The sequence below is a fragment of the Hordeum vulgare genome, chromosome 1H (genome assembly GCF_904849725.1).
Source record: "Hordeum vulgare subsp. vulgare chromosome 1H, MorexV3_pseudomolecules_assembly, whole genome shotgun sequence".
NCBI lineage: Eukaryota > Viridiplantae > Streptophyta > Magnoliopsida > Poales > Poaceae > Hordeum > Hordeum vulgare.
The window spans coordinates 7,172,541-7,192,421 of record NC_058518.1 but is presented as its reverse complement, the minus strand read 5'-3'; the positions used below and the strand labels follow the sequence as shown (position 1 = coordinate 7,192,421).

General features: G+C 46.0%; 1 protein-coding gene and 1 long non-coding RNA gene across 6 annotated transcripts; one reads left to right on the top strand and one right to left on the bottom strand.

The window, feature by feature from the left end:
* Positions 1–6,519: 6,519 nt before the first annotated feature.
* LOC123404056 (beta-galactosidase 1-like) lies at positions 6,520–10,128 on the bottom strand. Its single transcript, XM_045097980.1, has 11 exons — positions 9,964–10,128; positions 9,593–9,868; positions 9,414–9,506; positions 9,133–9,285; positions 8,930–9,018; positions 8,660–8,765; positions 8,450–8,537; positions 8,199–8,320; positions 7,739–8,097; positions 7,559–7,647; positions 6,520–7,463 (listed from the first exon to the last, which is right to left on the bottom strand). Exons 1-11 carry the CDS (start codon positions 10,126–10,128, stop codon positions 6,520–6,522), a joined length of 2,484 nt encoding a protein of 827 aa, XP_044953915.1.
* Positions 10,129–12,374: 2,246 nt separating this feature from the next.
* On the top strand, positions 12,375–19,393 carry LOC123431202. Of its 5 annotated transcripts, none has more exons than XR_006623097.1 (5): positions 12,375–12,628; positions 13,183–14,667; positions 16,735–16,845; positions 17,360–17,493; positions 19,039–19,393. It is a non-coding gene; the product is annotated as an uncharacterized LOC123431202 (long non-coding RNA). The 5 variants fall into 5 exon arrangements; XR_006623079.1 differs by lacking the exon at positions 12,375–12,628 and having other exon boundaries at positions 12,973–14,464; positions 14,557–14,667; XR_006623076.1 differs by lacking the exon at positions 12,375–12,628 and having other exon boundaries at positions 12,973–14,464; positions 14,554–14,667.
* The last annotated feature ends 488 nt before the right edge of the window (positions 19,394–19,881 follow it).

The following is a 19,881-nucleotide window of genomic DNA, read 5'->3' as shown; positions in this document are numbered from 1 at the left end:
ATTTCCTTGTTCATGATAATTGTCTATTGTTCATGCTACAATTGTATTAACAGGAAACAGTAATACATGTGTGAATAAATAGATCACAATGTGTCCCTAGCAAGCCTCTAGTTGGCTAGCTCGTTAGTCAATAGATGATCATGGTTTCCTGATCATGGGCATTAGATGTCATTGATAACGGGATCACATCATTGGAGAATGATGTGATGGACAAGACCCAATCCTAAGCATAGCACTAGATCGTATTGTTCGTATGCTAAAGCTTTTCTAATGTCAAGTATCTTTTCCTTCGACCGTGAGATTGTGCAACTCCCGGATATCGTAGGAGTGCTTTGGGTGTATCAAACGTCACAACGTAACTGGGTGACTATAAAGGTGCACTACGGGTACCTCCGAAAGTGTGTGTTGGGTTGGTAAGAATCGAGATCGGGATTTGTCACTCCGTGTGACGGAGAGGTATCTCTGGGCCCACTCGGTAGAACATCATCATGAGCTCAATGTGACTAAGGAGTTAGTCACACGATGACGTGCTACGGAACAAGTAAAGAGACTTACGGGTAACGAGATTGAACAAGGTATTGGTATACCGACGATCGAATCTTGGGCAAGTTCTATACCGACAGACAAAGGGAATTGTATACGGGATTGATTGAATCCTTGACATCGTGGTTCATCCGATGAGATCATCGTGGATCAAGTGGGAGCCACCATGGGTATCCAGACCCCGCTGATGGTTATTGGCCAGAGAGGTGTCTCGGTCATGTCCGCCTATCTCCCGAACCCGTAGGGTCTACACACTTAAGGTTCGATGACGCTAGGGTTATAGGGAATTGTTATACGAGGTTACCGAAAGTTGTTCGGAGTCCCGGATGAGATCCCGGACGTCATGAGGAGCTCCAGAATGGTCCGGAGGTAAAGATTGATATATAGGACGGATGGTTTCGGATACCGGAAGTGTTTCGGGCATCACCGGTAACGTACCGGGACCACCGGGACCACCGAAGGGGGGCAACAATCCCGGGAGGTAAGATGGGCCAAGTGGGGGTGGGAACCAGCCCCTAGGTGGGCTGGTGTGCCTCCCCACTCAGCCCAATGCGCAGGGGAGAGAAAAGGGGGGGCAAACCCTAAGCCAGGTGGGCCTAAGGCCCATCAGGTGGTGCGCCACCCCCTCCTCCCCCTCTGGCCGCCGCACCTCCCATCTGGGGGGCTGCCGCACCACCTAGGGTGGGAACCCTAGGGGTGGCACCCCCTCTCCCCGCCCCCTATATATAGTGGGCACTTTTGGCCATTGGAGATTAGACTTTTGCCTCTCCCTCGGTGCAGCCCTGCCCTTCTTCCTCCTCCTCTGTGCCAGTGCTTGGCGAAGCCCTGCTGGGAGACCTCGTCTCTCCATCGACACCACGCCGTCATGCTGCTGGAGTTCTTACCCAACCTCTGTTGGAATTATGCCCTAGAGGCAATAATAAATATAGTTATTATTATAATTCCTGTATCAAGATAATCGTTTATTATCCATGCTATAATTGTATTGAATGAAGATTCATTTGCATGTGTGGATACATAGACAAAACACCGTCCCTAGCAAGCCTCTAGTTGGCTAGCCAGTTGATCAAAGATAGTCAGTGTCTTCTGATTATGAACAAGGTGTTGTTGCTTGATAACTGGATCACGTCATTAGGAGAATCACGTGATGGACTAGACCCAAACTAATAGACGTAGCATGTTGATCGTGTCATTTTGTTGCTACTGTTTTCTGCGTGTCAAGTATTTATTCCTATGACCATGAGAACATATAACTCACTGACACCGGAGGAATGCTTTGTGTGTATCAAACGTCGCGACGTAACTGGGTGACTATAAAGATGCTCTACAGGTGTCTCCGAAGGTGTTAGTTGAGTTATTATGGATCAAGACTGGGATTTGTCACTCCGTGTGACGGAGAGGTATCTCGGGGCCCACTCGGTAATACAACATCACACACAAGCCTTGCAAGCAATGTGACTTAGTGTAAGTTGCGGGATCTTGTATTACGGAACGAGTAAAGAGACTTGCCGGTAAATGAGATTAAAATAGGTATACGGATACTGACGATCGAATCTCGGGCAAGTAACATACCGAAGGACAAAGGGAATGACATACGGGATTATATGAATCCTTGGCACTGAGGTTCAAACGATAAGATCTTCGTAGAATATGTAGGATCCAATATGGGCATCCAGGTCCCGCTATTGGATATTGACCGAAGAGTCTCTCGGGTCATGTCTACATAGTTCTCGAACCCGCAGGGTCTGCACACTTAAGGTTCGACGTTGTTTTATGCGTATTTGAGTTATATGGTTGGTTACCGAATGTTGTTCGGAGTCCCGGATGAGATCACGGACGTCACGAGGGTTTCCGAAATGATCCGGAAATGAAGATTGATATATAGGATGACCTCATTTGATTACCGGAAGGTTTTCGGAGTTACCGGGAATGTACCGGGAATGACGAATGGGTTCCGGGAGTTCACCGGGGGGGGGGGGGGGGGCAACCCACCCCGTGGAAGCCCATAGGCCATAAGGGTGGCGCACCAGCCCTTAGTGGGCTGGTGGGACAGCCCAAAAGGGCCCTATGCGCCATACAAAGGAAAATCAAAAGAGAAAGAAAAAAAAACAAGGCAAGGTCCCCTCCCTCCCACCTATATATACGGAGGTATTGGGGCTGATTTGAGAGGACTTTTCCACGGCAGCCCGACCACATACCTCCACGGTTTTTCCTCTAGATCGCGTTTCTGCGGAGCTCGGGCGGAGCCCTGCTGAGACAAGGTCATCACCAACCTTCGGAGCGCCGTCACGCTGCCGGAGAACTCTTCTACCTCTCCGTCTCTCTTGCTGGATCAAGAAGGCTGAGATCATCGTCGAGCTGTACGTGTGCTGAACACGGAGGTGCCGTCCGTTCGGTACTAGATCGTGGGACTGATCGCGGGATTGTTCGCGGGGCGGATCGAGGGACGTGAGGACGTTCCACTACATCAACCGCGTTCTCTAACGCTTCTGCTGTACGGTCTTCAAGGGTACGTAGATCACTCATCCCCTCTCGTAGATGGACATCACCATGATAGGTCTTCGTGCGCGTAGGAAAATTTTTGTTTCCCATGCGACGTTCCCCAACAGTGGCATTCATGAGCTAGGTTCATGCGTAGATGTCTTCTCGAGTAGAACACAAAAGTTTTTGTGGGCGGTGATGTGCGTTTTGCTGCCCTCCTTAGTCTTTTCTTGATTCCGCGGTATTGTTGGATTGAAGCGGCTTGGACCGACATTACTCGTACGCTTACGAGAGACTAGTTTCATCGTTACGAGTAACCCCGTTGCTCAAAGATGACTGGCAAGTGTCGGTTTCTCCAACTTTAGTTGAATCGGATTTGACCGAGGAGGTCCTTGGATGAGGTTAAATAGCAACTCATGGCCAACGATGCTTGTGATGTGATATGCTTGTTTTTGCAGGGTATGCTTGTGATGTGATATGCTTGTTTTTGCAGGGTATGCTTGTGATGTGATATGGCCAACGATGTGATGTGATATATTGGATGTATGAGATGATCATGTTGTAATAGAAAATATCGACTTGCACGTCGATGGTACGGCAACCGGCAGGAGCCATAGGGTTGTCTTTATACTAACATTTGTGCTTGCAGATGCGTTTACTATTTTGCTAGGATGTAGCTTTAGTAGTAATAGCATGAGTAGCACGACAACCCCGATGGCAACACGTTGATGGAGATCATGGTGTGGCGCCGGTGACAAGAAGATCGTGCCGGTACTTTGGTGATGGAGATCAAGAAGCACGTGATGATGGCCATATCATGTCACTTATGAATTGCATGTATAATCCTTTTATGCACCTTATTTTGCTAAGAACGACGGTAGCATTATGAGGTGATCTCTCACTAAAATTTCAAGACGAAATTGTGTTCTCCCCGACTGTGCACCGTTGCTACAGTTCGTCGTTTCGAGACACCACGTGATGATCGGGTGTGATAGACTCAACGTTCACATACAACGGGTGCAAAACAGTTGCGCACGCGGAACACTCGGGTTAAGCTTGACGAGCCTAGCATGTGCAGACATGGCCTCGGAACACATGAGACCGAAAGGTCGATCATGAATCATATGGATGATATGATTAGCATAGGGATGCTTACCACTGAAACTATACTCACATAAATTTCTATTGTTTTCATATTTCAATCAATGTCAAAGACATTTCGGACATGTCCAAATGTTTTAAATGTCAAAGCCATACTCTTTCGTAAATATTCACACAAAATTGTTGGGCAATTGCGGGTGGCTTCCATCGTAAAATTCCTAAAATATCTCATCAATCACAAACCATGTGTTCCACCGTGACCATCTACACCTGCAGGAGGCGTGCTTCGAGCTCCCTCTCGGTCCGCCTTCGAAAACCCAATGTATCACCAAAATCAAGGTAAAGTATTTTGGTAGATTTTTCCCGCTAAATAGGCCCTTAGGATTGTCGCAAATCAAGAATACCATTTAAAATGAAGGAAAACTTAGCCGCCTTTGTACGCCCCTAGTAGCCACCCAGCGCCAGCAGTGAGCCTGCACATTGCCAGAAATACATAGGAATCACCATGGATTTCCACCGGCCAACTGCAGAGATCCATGTGGACGCACGTTATAGGGCTGCTGCACTTGCACGTTGAGAGCGGCATGTCGCCGGTTAACCTACATCCCAGTTGTAACTCGATCGCCAGTATTGTTGCCAACTCTGTGTCAGAAAAATATGAGGGTGTTACGTGAAGAATAACACATGCATAGGAGGCATATACCATACTCAACACAAGAGCCCATGCAAGATCACATGCATAAGAGATAGTAAGAACGATACATGGAATTCGTTCAGGTAGCAACAGTTTAGTACCTTGCACCGCAGATGTGGGATCTAAAATTCTAGATGCTCCTGGTCTGGTATGACTCTGAAGTATATAGAACTTACAAGTATAGAATAATAGTACATTTTTTAAGGCAAACTCGCGAACTTGTTACTGCGTCAGTGTTTACAGGGGCGAACAGAAGATCTTCAACATGGCCTAACCAAGTATTACGACCAACTCCCAGAGTAAGTGAATGTTACAGCGTCATGTGTAACTGCTCCGTACTGCACCACACTGCCGGTTTAGCCCCCCCCCCCCCCCCCCCCGAGTGTAACTCTTATTGTCAACTATGTGTGAGAAGAATATGAGGGTGTTACGTGCTGATGAATGACACAAGAGGCCTGCGTTATCGCATGCATAAGAATGATATTGTAGATGGTCCATAGGCATATAGTACCATAATTAACACAAGAGCCCTGCATTATCACATGCATCAGAATGATACGGTACATGGAATTCGTCCAGGTGTAGCAAAAGTTTAGTACATGTAGCTAGCATCGCAGATGTGGGATCTAAAATTCTATATGCTCCTGGTCCGGACTTTAATTGAATAACATTTGTGATAGTTACAGAACCTTATTGTTTCAAACTATGTGATGAGTACATATGAAACTTGGAAAATCACCGCAACAAATTCTTCATGTGCCTGTGTCTCCGACGGAAAATCTTCCCCATAACAAAACGAGCTGCCACAATCACCCCAACAAATTCTAGATTGAACCTTGATCCATCAAAAATCACATGAACTGAACCATGCATTTGTTCTAGGCTAATTAGCCCCCTAACACATATCCTGCAGAATAATTAACCTGTTCCTCACGGTAGCTAACACTTAGAGCACTAACAATCGCATGTGAAGACCACATTTGATCATCAATTTAAAATGTTTTCCCCGAAATGTCATATAACTTATTTAAAGAACTTTACCACATAAGTGATACGTTATTTACATAATGTTTGTGATGGTTATAGTAGAACACTTGCTCGCACACTTGAGAGGGCCACTGTGCGAGTTAATCAGAAAATATATGTAATAGAATGAAATAATACTTTTTTGTTAAGCAATGGAAAATCGTATTATTTAGATTTACAAGAAGTTTAAACAAACCTTTTTATTATCAACAGAATGAGACATGAGAAAGAACATTAAAAATAAATAAGTGTATTTGTTTGTGCCAAATGAATGGAACATTATGTAGAAAAAGTTAATTTTTTTAAACTATACGTGGATGCTGTTAAATATTTAATTTAATTAAAGGTGCAAAATTTATTTTCCCACGTTGTTACTTGTGATTCAAATAAGCAAACCCATATGTATATAAGAAATAGAAATTACCAACGCATATGTATTGTCTGCCTGTTTCTTCAACCGAAAATCTTCACCCTATAGCAAACTGATCGAGGAGGCGAAAAATTCTTGGTTTAACCTCGATGATCTCCATCGAAAATCACATGAAGCGAACCATGTAATTGTTCTGGGCTAATTACTTAGCCCCCTAACACATATGCCTAGCTCCTGATTGACGTTAGCTAACACTAAGCCTAAACGACACTAACTATAATTTATTCCTTGGTTCATGTGGGGATCAGCAGGTTGCCTGCACGGTGAGCACGCCGGAGTCACACCCGGACCCGGCGCGGAAGTCCTCCGTGTGCCGCACCGTGCACGACTCCTTGCCGACGCACGCTGCCGTGAACGCCGCCAGCGCCGCCTTGGACTCGCAGCCGCCCTGGTACGCGCCGCACTTGCCGCGCGTGACGCCGAGGCTGGCCACGTCCACGCTGGAGATGGTCCTGCCATGGCTGCACGCCAGCGCCACCTCGTCGCCGACCTCGGCGGCCTCCGCGCACGCCGCCCCGACAGCGACGGTGTGGAAGCTCACCCTCGTCGGGTCGCCGCCGGCCTCCTCGAACAGCACCATCGTGTTGGGCTCGCCGGCCTTGAGGAACGACCGTGGCACATGGTAGAACCTCTGGGACGGCTCGTTGCAGCCAGTGAGGCACTTCTGCCCGTCGCCATCCGCCATGAATGTGCCGCGGTAGTCGCACCGCCGGCAGCCGTCCATGTCCGCGGCGACGTATGACGGCCAGTAGCGGCCCAGGTTGTTGCCGTTGACCCACACCACGCCCTTGCCAAGCCCCAGCAGGTCCGCCACCACGGGCTCCTCACCGGTGGGGGCCTCAAAGGTCGCCTTGTACCAGGTGAAGGGGCGGTGCACCGGGATGGTGCCGCCTCTCCATTGGCTGCGGTCCTTGGCCTTGTCGAGGTGGGTCTCCCTGTACTCGCCGGCGAGGCCGGCCTTGTAGGACCAGGAGCTGTTGGAGAGGTCGTAGGCGGTGGTGTTGGTGACGGTGTCGACGAGCTTCACCGGCCCTCCCACGATGCCGGCGGGCATCATCTCGAACAGAGCACCATAGTTCTTGAGCCCGATGGTGGCGCTGAGGAGGGAGATGTAGTTCTTGCCAGAGTGGAGCTTCACCGGTGTCTCCATTTGGAAGACGAATCCGCCATTAGGAGCGTAGTGCCTCCCTGCATGCCAATTAATCAAATCAATTAACATTAGCTTGATCAAGTTCATTAATCCATCAGTGTGCAAACCACTCAGAGTATATTGGGACGCTCACCAACAAGCTTGCCATTGACGAAAGCGTAGAGCTCATGGCCAGTCGTGTTCACGTGCAACTTGTAGTTCGATTCCCCCTTGTGCTCCAAGCTGCACATTTTGATCATCACCAGAGATTAATTTATATTTCAATCTTATGCAACAGTGTAGTTCTGTATTAAGCATCAAGATGTTTGATTACCTTGTCCTGTACCATAGGTAGTCGCTCTGGTCGCCCGACGTCGCGATCTGCTCGAGCAGCTCGTTCTTCCTGAAGTTACCCTTCTCGTCCGTCATGAAAGGATGGAGGTTCTCGGGCATCCACGACCAAGCAAGGCCATCCGTCACGGTTTCCACCCCCGGCCTCTTCACCATCACCGACGTCTGTGTCTTGATCTTGGCGCTGTTGTACGCGACGGTCTTGCAGTCCGGCAGGATGCTCACGGACCATGCGGGCACGACATGGGTTGCGCCGTCGTCGAGGGTCACATTGACCTCCTTGTCGTCGAACTTGTTGCTGATGAAGCAGGCAGAGGAGTTGTCCAGCGTGTACTTGGTAACCTAGTGTAGATATTGATGAACCAAATGGATCAATTTTGTTGTGAACACCATTAAAAACAGTGCTAGGATTTTTGTATTGTATGTGAATGCATGTTAGTTACCATGACGTTGGTGTTGCCCATGGTGGTGTCCTTGTAGTCCCCATGGAGTAGGATCTTCTCCATGGACTTGAGGACATTGTGGAGGTCCTTGAGGTGCCCGTATTTTGGCTGCCTGATGTTACCTGAAAACAAAAACATAAAAGGATAATGAATATGATTTGCATATTGACACTAATTATTAATTTACAAGATGCAAATAAGCTTGGGACGAATATATGAATTGAAGGAACAACAAGAGATGGTTCACGTACCGTACTCATCGAGAGGGGCATCGTAGTCATAGCTGGTTGTGATGTATGGGCCACCCGACGTGCGGCCAAAGTTGGTGCCACCATGGTACTGATCACATATAAATTGACGATCAACATGTCAAATGATGTAAAATTCAGTTCATGCCAGCCTGCTAGAGGATGGAAATTAATGTAGAAGAGAAAAGTATAGATTAGTTATAAATCAATCACCATGTAGTAGTTCTGGAGCGATCCTCGCGTCTGGAAGAACATGGCAACAGAGAAGGCGATGTCTTCGGCGGACCGGTGGAAATCAGGCTTGTCCCAGGCTTTGAACCTAATTATATATCGTGGATAAAATGTAAGAGCAATCTGAACTTCATTCAACATATAGTAGAACGTGCTAACCAATTTCGCGCATATGCATGTAGGTTCCATAAGAAAAAAAGAAGGAAAATTAATATATAAAGGTTGATCCAGGTATATATATATGTAGGGTACCAGCCAGTCCAGTTCTCAGTCCAGATCTTGGGGATGTCGGTCCTCTTGGGGAACCAGTCGTGGCAGTAGAAGCCGTTGCAGGTGTTGATCTAGTAATTAAGAAGACTTAGCATTGAGTTTTTTTTGTTTTACACTTGGGAAGAAAGAAGAATAATAATTGGTAGAGACAAAAATAGGAAAGATGAAAATGTGCATGCGCTGACCACGTTGGGTGGGACGTCTTGGTCCTGCTGGCACATGATCCACGGCACGCCTACGTTCTGCTTGTTGGCCATGGCGGCGCACCAGTGGATGTACTCAGACGCCGACTCGTCGTTGTTGAGCTTGTCCATGACGTTCCCGTACTCGTTCTCGATCTATATATGTAAATTGTTCACATATATATATGTTATATTCACTGATCCACTCTTTTGTCGACGACAAGTAGCTAGGAATGCAAGCTAGATAAGTTTCACATAATTAATATTAGTTAGTTACTACGTACCTGAGAGAGGATGATGGGGCCTCCCTGTCCGGCGAACATCTTGGCCTCCTTGAGCTTGTCGACGATGAGGGTCGTGAAGGTCTCCATCTCTTGCTGCAAGCATCAATAACTTGGTCGTATTTTGACCTCCAAGGAAAACCATTATATTGTTGGGAAGGATCTGCTAGCAGTGTGGGTACCTCGAAGGGGTTGTTGTGCATGCGGAACTGCATGCCGGAGATGTCGCGCAGCCATGCCGGCAGGCCGCCGTAGTTCCACTCGCCGCAGATGTAGGGGCCGATGCGGAGGATGGCGTACATGCCGGCGTCCTGGACCTCCTTGAAGAAGCGCACGATGTCGTAGCTGCCCTCGAAGTTGTACTGCCGGCGGCGAGGCTCGTGGCCGTTCCAGAAGACGTACGTCTCGATGGCGTCCAGCCCGCCCTCCTTGGCCTTCCTGATCAGATCCGGCCACATCTGCAGGCAAGCAACGATCGAGACTTACAATTCATTCATGGAAACTAAGACGAGACGATGGTGTATTCATCTGCTGCTCCGTGTGCAATGCATACCTCTGGCGTGCTCCTGGGGTAGTGGATGGAGCCGGAGATGAGGAGGCGGCGCTCGCCATCGATGACCATCGACCGGCCGTCGTACCCGACCTCAGTGCCGCTGGCGACGGCCGCGGCCGCCGCGAGGAGGAGGAGCGCAAGTGGTTGCCACGACACGCGCTCCATGGCGAGAAGCTGCTAGCTAGGGAGAAGAAAGGATGCACGCACGCACCGCCGGCCGTGTGTATTTATTGGGGAAAGAAAGATATATTGGCGTGGATTAGTAGGATAAGCAAAGAGCCACGCACGCACTCATGCGTGCAGCTAACAAACTGCGTTAGAGCCATGGATTAGTAGGATAAGCACGCGTGTGTATATGGAAGTGCATATTCACATGGACTCTTGTTTTAAATCAGATGGTCTATTCGTTTTATCTATTCTTTGATTAGGAAGGGAGAGAGTCGCGATGAGAGAGCACATGCATCTGTGAAAGTATGATTTGATCGAACTGTCTCTTTCATTGATGATCCATGAGGATTAAATACACAGGGAATTAACCGTCGCCACGAACGGATGCGTCCGCTCGTGGGGGTCGTGAAAAAACCGTCGCGTCGGTTGGCTAGCAACCCGCACGAAGCGGTTCTGTACAAGGGAGGATTATTCCCTAATTATTATAATTAGTTTAAAATAAATCCTAACACCCCCTAATCCTCGCTTGTCCTTGAGACCCATCATCTTTGAAATGTTCTCCTCCAAAACCCTGTGGAAAAAATTGAGAAGAAAACATACAATATGCCATGAAAAACTCCTTCTAAAACCCAGTGGGAAAATAAAGAGAAAATGACATATATCGTCCATGCTTGCATTGATATTGCCTCATTAAAAACCTTTCGTGAGAAACCATGTGGAAAAACTCCCTGTGGTAGAAATTCTGTAAGAAAGGTACAAGGACACGGAAGCTTCCTGTGGTAGGCCATTCAACCTAAAGCATTGTTTGAAATTGCATCAACATAGCCAAAAGTGAAAGTTGATTGAGAAATAATCCCAACCGAAGAGCTTCTTGCAAGCCTATGATCACTCCTAGCTTGCGTGCCCTACAAATACATCCACAAATGTGTTGATTAATTCATAATTCCTTTAATTTTGTATTGATAAGTTTCGAAAAAAATCAATTTCGTGAATTAGACTACGTACTCTGCCCATCGAAAGGCGTTGTCCAAGGCTTGGAGAGAGCCTCCAACGTATGGAGTCGGAGGGTTATCTCCAGTGGCAATCCACCATCCCACCGGGATCCTTACTGCATTGAGCCCGTTTACCGCCATGAAGCATGGAATCAACAAAGTTGAACTAAGCACATGCTCTATAAAACCCAGATTGAGGGAGTACTACCTATGTTACTCCCACTATGGGTAGTATCAAGGAGAGGTACTTCCTCCTTCTTGGTGTATAGGTCATCTTAGGTTGTGCATCGCGGCCAAGACGAAGAGAAAAAAAAGAAAAAAAAATGTTAATTTTTCTAATTAATACCATTGCATGCAATGAATTGATCGCTGCTGTTGTGGACACTGTGCCTTTTATAGGGACAAAATAATAGCAACAAAAGGAGAGGTAGACATGAAGAAAAAACTTATACCAACAAAGTTGATGGTCAAATTTATAGGGACTAGTCGGGTGTCCACCATCAGACGAGGGAGGAACACGGGACGAGGTAGACATGAAGAAAAAACTTATACCAACAAAGTTGAACGTCTTCTTAGTTTCGTAGTCCCTTCGTTTGGAATGGATGTATCTAGGTTTATTTTAGTTGTAGATACATTTATTTTTATTACTTTTACGACAAGTAATTCCAGACGAAGGGAGTATATTTGTATTGAACATGTTTATTAGGTTTTACATTTAGATTTATATATAATAGGTGAAGGAAGTTTAGGCTAGAATCGTTAAACGGGATATACAGAGAGCAATGAGCATGATCCACGTGACGTGAAGTGTATGTCGTTGGATTCGAAAAAATGAATGGACCAAATGGAAGGAGGGGATCGATCCATGAGAGCTCAACGCTGACCAATCAGAAGCATTCGTCGATGACGAAAACCTTCTATGGCTCGCGCGCTCTTGTTGGTCCGCGCCAGAAGGAAAATTCGTTTCGAACCGGCGCGTACAGGCCCGCCAAGACCACATGAAATTTTTCATGGTTTTGAACTATTGCAGCGGGCAGGCCCATCGGTGCCAATTAAAAATGATTTTTAAGATAACCAAACACCAACCAGTAGAGACGATAGGCCCTCCTTCCCGATTCCCAACCAACCCCGCCCCCAACCCCAACCCCAACCCCATCTCATCCCCATCCCCATCCCATCCCCATCCCCATCCAGCCGCCAATGACCACCTCCCTCTCCGACAACCGGCGAGCTCCACACTCCCAGACTCGTCGGCGACCTTCCGGCCTCCGCCTTCTACGCCACCCTTCTCTCCCTACACCCCAGATCGAATCCAGCAGCTCAGGACGAAACCCTAGCTCGATGCCATGGCCACACCAGCAGCAGTCCCTCCCTCCCTAGCCCGCGGCCATGGCGACCTAGCAGGCAAGAGGAACCTGAACCCTATCACCGGCCATGGCGAGCGTGGAAGGCACCATGGGAGAGGAGGCATGTGCTGCTGCTCAAGACCCTAAACCAGAAAGGAAGTAATAAGCTGCTCCGACCCATCTCATCCTCTCAGATTTCCTCAGATTTGGTACAAGAAAATGATCCAGCTCATTAGAGTAGTATTTTTCTGCGACGTTGCCTATTTTGTTGTTGAACTGGCCCTATTATTCTGTCAAATGAGTCTTTTTGTTTTTCCTTCTTTGAAATGAAGCATATTGCTTTCGAGTGCTAGACATCACGGAGCTGTTCTATTCTTTTGAATGACTTGTAAGAAGGAGCCAACCATTTGCCAGCTCTATTATAGTTGTTCAAAACGAAAAAAAAACAGGTTCTTGCCTACCTGAAAGATCTTTACAAAAAAATGATTTGTTATTCGCATGATCTCATCTGGTTTGGCGCCTCCCTACAATCTCACTAGAGTACGACTACTATTTTTCTCTGAAGTTGCCTATTTTGTGTATAGTGCTAGACATTATGAGCTGCTCTATTCTATTTTGTGTACATCTAGTTTGCCTCTATCAGTATTCTTTTTAAGAAGGCCGCGCATGTCTCTCCAAAATCTTCAACTTTCGGTCTCGTAATATTTCTGTAGGCTCTTCCTCACCTCACCTTTTCTCTCTCCCTGATCGAGCACCTTCGCCATGGGAGAGGAAGGTTGTTTCATCCGCCTGCTGTACTGCTGCTCTAGGGGACATGCACCTGCTTGTTGTGCTGCTGCTCTGTACGCCATGGACATCCCTCCTCTGGTTCTCCTCGCTCGTCAAGGTAGTAAGCTGCTCTAACCCATCTTCCCCTCTCAAATTCGGTACAAGAAAATGATTTTTGTAACTGGACATCAAAAGCAGAACCGGTGTGTGTTGTTGGTCAAGCAAGAAGAAAGAAAAAAGGCATCCGTTGCCTGCAAAACAAATCTGTGTGTGTGCTGCTCTCCTCCTCCTCTGTTTTTGCTTGTGTCAATTTGCTCCAACAGCTTGCGCGCGTGTGTGCATCCATTGGGAGAGAGAGAGGCTCTTGCCAACACCTCTACAATCTCACCGGAGTTCTATTTTTCTGTGATGTTGCCTATTTTGTTGTTGAAATTGACCGTATCCCTGTGTCAAATGGATATTTTTTCCTCCATTGAAATGAAGCATATTGCTTTTGAGTGCTCACATTGACATTACTGTGGAATAAAATGTTCATTATATGCTCTTCTGTTGAATAACGTGTAAAACAGGTCCAGCCATTTGCCAAGTCTATTATATTTGTTCTAAAAGAAAAGAAAAAAAAAACAGGTTCTTGCCTATCTATAGTATATGTGTTTTCAAAAAAGCTGTATCTTTTTCTTCGAGAGAGATGCACTTCTGTATCAACATTCTTTTTAAAAAGTGACACATGTCTATCCAAAATTTTGAACTTCATGGCCTCGTATAATTTCTTGAGTTGGTGAAAGTAATTGCCGGATACTGAGAGTAACCACAACAGATAAATATGTCATCAAACCACCATGTTCTACCCCATTTTGGAGGAACAAGATTAAAGTCATACCAGCAGAATTAACTACATGAAAGGTCCATCCTTTTCAGGAAAAACCCACCGTGCAGCCCTACGAGCAAGTTCATGAGCAGAAGGATTGAGCTCAATCAATAAATTTGAATACTGGCTAGGCACACATCCACACGGAAACCAGTACTAGATCGAACAGTATTGACCATGGGTTCAGGTTGACAATGGTCATAAACCTCTCATCACTTTGGTATGTTGATTGACCTCTTTTTTGCACTGCATGTGCAGGTGCTAAACATTGGTACGTGTTGGTGGGGCTCGACAAGCTCACCCAGGGAGGGCACCCCCAAGCTGAACTCCATGGAGCCCCGCTCCAGCGTCTAGGACAGGTCTTTGTTACTGGATCCATTACTAGGACATGATTTCTTCTTTTCCTTCTCCATTTGAGATCAACATTCGTTATGTCCTTCTTGTGCAGCAGCAGCAGGATTCCATCGGTACACGAGATGACAAGGGGTTCATCGAGGTGTGTGGTGGTAGGCTCTTTCGTTGGACCCGCTGCCTGTTCGGCATCGGCTCCATAACAGTCATGGTTAGCTCCTCTCCTTCCCCTGCTCCCCTCTGGTTGCGCTCGGGTAGAACAAATACCTGCTTCATTTATATGATAGATGATAATATATGGAACATGTACGTATGGCTTCTTCAGTCTGAATTCGTGTATTTGACTCCTGCTTATATGTAAGAGCATCTATAGCAGACCTCGTATAAAGCCGATCCGCAAAAGTCGTTTGCAGTTCGCGGAAAAACCCTTTTGTGGACCGGCGTGTGCGGCAAAATATCCTTTTATGAGGGTCCATTTTACGGGGTCTGCTGGGCCGCCGCCCACGCTGGCCTGCGAAATCTATTATTTCCATTGCATTTTCAGGCATGAAAACACATTTAGTTGCTTCTTTATTTTCTTCAAAGGCATTGGATACATCATAATTCACCAAATTATTGCTAAAACAGCAAGACCAAAAAAAACAAGAACCACAATTAGACATTTTAGAAGATATCCAACTTCCATAACTGCTCCCACTAGTTGGATCAACATCTTCTCCATGCATTCATTGTTGATCCAGGGGTTCTTCATCTTGCATTCTTCATTCTTCGGCTTTGATTCTAAACAATTAGACGTTGATTCACCTCTAATATCTATTCTAATTGCACATGCAGCTGCATCGTTAGGTTCAATTATACTAAGGAGTGCACGAACATCTATTAAGTTTCTTTCTATCAATAGATCGATGTATTCTTCTTTCCAATACCAAAATTAGCATCTACCTTCCTACACAGATGAACACCTCAATAAGCTACCATAATTTAACCAAATAAGTTGACAAAGCAGAAGAGGAAGAAGGGCATACCCCGTCGTTTCTGCATTTGAAGAATACCCATCCGAGGTGCTGCCGTGTGTTGGATGTGAGCCGCAACACTGTTTCTAGGCAGTCATCGCACTCTATGAGTGGCATCGGCAAGCCGAGCCCAAGCGATGGCCGGAAGAGTCCTTGCCGGCAAACCGACGCCAGCAACTAGAGGATGGAACCAGTACCTGCATGCGGCGCTCGCGCTTTGCCGAGGCTGTGCGGGGTGCTCCCGACCAATCCATGGCTTTGGTTCAGCCAACGGTGGCTGGAAAAGCCAATCTGGTGGTCGCGACAAAACAACCACCGATTTGTAGCTTTCCGGTAAGCCGAGGCACGAGGGCGTGGTGGAGGCCGATCTTGGGACTGCGGCGGCCCACCGTCATGATCCGGACGGCTGGTACGGCCGGAATCGAAGGCGGCACCCGGCGGCGGTAGGTGGGGGAAAAGCGCGGGTGAAATGTCCCACCAACTAACCGCTTAGATATATACAGGGCACCGACGGGGTGGGCGGAAGAACCTGCATTTTCGCGGGTTAGGGTGGGCATTTTGTCGCGCCCCGCAAAAAAAAATTACGGGCCGGACGCGGTAGTGGGGTCTGGTCTAGCAGCATTTTCCGCCTTGACCTGTATTTTGGCGGTTATTTTGCGGGTTCGGCCCTTTTAGGGGGTCTGCTAGAGATACTCTAATAGTACTATGGTGACCATAGGTTGCCATGAGCCCATGACATGGTCATCTATCAAGACCTAAAATATTTGAGAGGTCAACCTGGAAGACTGAATTTGTGCATGTAGCAGCACTCTCCAGTCTCGCGAGCATCAAGTTAATTTTGCAAGTACGATTCCTCGTGCAATTCTGGCTAGACTTGGATCACCTGAAACGAAAAATTACTTGAAGAAATAAATAACGGTCTGCATACATCCGAGTAATCAACTAGTTAATTGTTTGTCGGGTCAACATGTGAGAAATAATTCCAAGGCATGTGGAGGACTTTGTTTCCATTTTTCAGTTAGCCGCATGGTTGATCTGGTTCATTTGCAGTAGTACACATACAAGTTGTCAAAACTAGCGCCTTTCCTGCTCCACTGCCAGTGATAGCAGCAGTAGTCTCACTTTAGATTGTTGGACGTGTGACACTAGCTGTACCCATGCTTGTGACGTTCAATACTTTAAATTTCAGTATCGGCCATTTCCTATTTTCGGATTGTTATCATAATACTTTGACATGGAAATAATGTTTTTTTTTCAATTTACAGAACCAACTAGCCTGTCCTTCCATTTGTGGTATTGATGGCCATGGACCACGGTTCTAGTAGTCGGCAAAGCACGTATCTACTAACTGCTCCTATCCAGGATGCGTGCAAAAGGTGTCACATCATCGCGTTCCTATTCTCATCCCCCCGGCAAAACATCATTGTACACAATGTTGATGCAACAATTGCAACTTGCAAGCTCTATACTAGTTTCAATGGAACCTGGGACTAGCATAGGCCCTGGGACTAGCCGGGGTCCAAACATATATTTTATATTCAAATACAGTTGGAGTGAATCATCATGTCTGTGTTGCTGGGTTAGTGTAGAATATAGCCCATTCTTTCTAAATTAGAGACTTGGTGGCTGGAGTAGGCACTATGTAAACTGGGCATCCTATCATTATTCGGATTCAGGAAAAACAGTATAGCTCAACATGTGAATATATGTCCAGTTCTTTTTGGTTTTCATGTAAATGGTGATAATTTGGAATATATCAAACCATAGCCTGTCCTTACACGATTACACACTTCCCATGTCCATTAGCCTGCTCATGTTTGTTACTACTTCCTAATATATATACATGTTGGTCTTTGTCAGTGTCATGAATTAAATTGTTACATTGTCAAGGTTCCCCTGGAGGTTGGGGCACACCGTGGATGGCTTAAACCCGCCCTTCTTCAGTTACATTCTAGATTGTGGTGCTGATCTCAGTCAGGAAAAGGAAGAGAACATTATTGTTCTTCATCTGTCCGTGAAGAAAGGTACTAGCAACTGCTACTACAACCTAGTACAAGAACTTCCTTTTATCACACTTGCTGCTGCTTTTTACTAGAATTGTCACATATGAGTTGCCATTTGTTATTTTCGTTTTGTTTTGGGGGCCTGCTATATTATAAATACCAAGTTATACCTGAGTTTTTGTCAAAGTATTACTTGAAAGTACAAATGAATTTTGAATGAGTGGAAAACTTAGTAGTAGGCTCATTTTATTAGTTTTCTTCAGTACGATCATGCCTTGTTTTCGTATCATTTTGTTTATGTTGGCAGAATTATTGCACATAATTATAGTTCACATATGATGTTGCATTCGGAAATCGATTTGAACTCATTGAGATGCTCAAGGAGTCACAAACACTCGTCTTGCAATGCAAGCACTTGTGCTGATGACCATCCATCCTTGGTACATTTAATTACATGGCAATTTCTAGGATTCTGGGTTGCGCTGATGGTCTCTAATGCAAGCACTTGTGCTTCTCGTGGTGATTATGGTAAAATAATTAGTGGATTTAGCCCTCAATTTTAGTCCTATGAGTTTTTGTCTTTTGCCGGGTATTGTGTTGCATGCGCTGGAGTGTTTCCCTTGTCGACGTGCTGGGTAATGTGTGTGCTGGTTGCAGTTGGTCCTTGGTTGATCTCCATGCCAGTGGTTGGAATGTTTTGGCTGTGTGATATGTGTGATGGTTTACCAGGCTTTGTTATAAAGAAGCCCCTTATGGCATGTCCTCTAAAACACTATAACTCTGATTCGTCTACTAGTGATGACATGGTTGTTTGATTCCTAGGGTTGTTATCAAATTCTGGCATGTTCTGTCCTATGTACCCTAACAGTGCATTCCTGATATCAATCGTTCCTATGATCATGTACAGTTCATTTGGTCATTTTCACTGTTGCTTGATCATCTATTGTTGCTCGATTGTCTAAATCTTCTTGATTTGGAAAGCTAGACATGCTATTTCCTAACTGCTAGCTCCATAACAGAACATGTATTTCTTTTCACTCATTCATGACTCTCATTTTAATGGGTTTTGTCAATGAAACAATGCAAGATAGGAGTGGGATCACTGAATTGTTTTACATAGATTAGATGACCGGCCGATTGCTATTTTGTTGTGTGCATGTTTACTGGACACATACATTACACTTTTTTTAGCTTGCTCATTATAGACTGGACATTGGTCATGTGGAAGGACTAGCAGACGGATGGCTGCTTGCCCATCCTAGCAAACATGGTGAGCTTCCCCCCTCCTCCACATCTGCATAGCACGCACAGTTTGTATGTTTTGGTTTTCTCGCGTGATTTGAGAACAAAGGCGCAAGCATGGTTCAAAGTAGACTACTCTCCTCTGCTGGTATGGTCACTCGGTTCTGAACTTTAAATTGTATATAATCTTAAAGTGGAGTAATCCCCTGTATCAAATCTGACTTCACCATGATTTGAGTGGAATAATAAGAAGAATATGCATAGCTTCTTGTTGTTAGTTTGTTTGGCATAAAAATTAACATGCGGTGACAATTCTTTTGTTAGTTTTGCATAGATGAAGTGCTGCTAGCTCTGAAAGGCAATAGAAGATGATCCTCCGCATTTATTCAAGCCTAGCTTTGGTGGCCGGGTCAGTGCGGGAGGAGAAAGGTTTCCGGACTCAAGGAAGAGGCGTCGTGAAAAGAAACTAGGTTGTAATCCACAAGGCGGGACATGGGACCTGGATGGAGTTGCCCTTGGCAATGGATGGTTTGTTGGTGTGTGTAATAGGCTGGCTGTTGTGTTACGCCTTTGTGTATGGTGGCCGGCTATAGTTAAGAGCTGGTGGATGGCAGAGTTGTTGTAGCGGCACACAATACATTGCTTTCCCTCTTATGTGAAATACAAAATGGTTGTCCTAGTTCCCTTCCATTTTCTTTCAACCCGTTATGCTGCCAAAATTTCGAGAAAAGTTCTGTCCGACTTGTTAAAATTTTGTCCTTGTTTGTAGCAAAACTAAAACTTGAGGGTAGTTTCTGCAAAAAAATTATCCTTGTTTCTAACAAAACTAAAACTTGATGGTGCTCGCTGCAAAACTTCATGCACATGGCAAAATTGTTGCGATTCATCTTGAGGACGGGCAAATCACCTAGTGAGACCTTGTTGATATCAGACAGTGGGATGTTTCTTATGTCATCACTTTCTTCGACGGATTGCCTCGGATTATTCTAACAAGTGGTATTATGAGCTAGGTTATGAGGCAGTTTTTGTTGATCCAGAGGTGAAGATATCATAGAAGAATCAGTCGTCGGCGATATCGGAAGAGACGGCGTGGCGTCACTATCGCGTGGAACGACGCCGAGTTGAAATATACTCGGAGTCGGCGAGATGAGGACGTGGCCTGCAGCA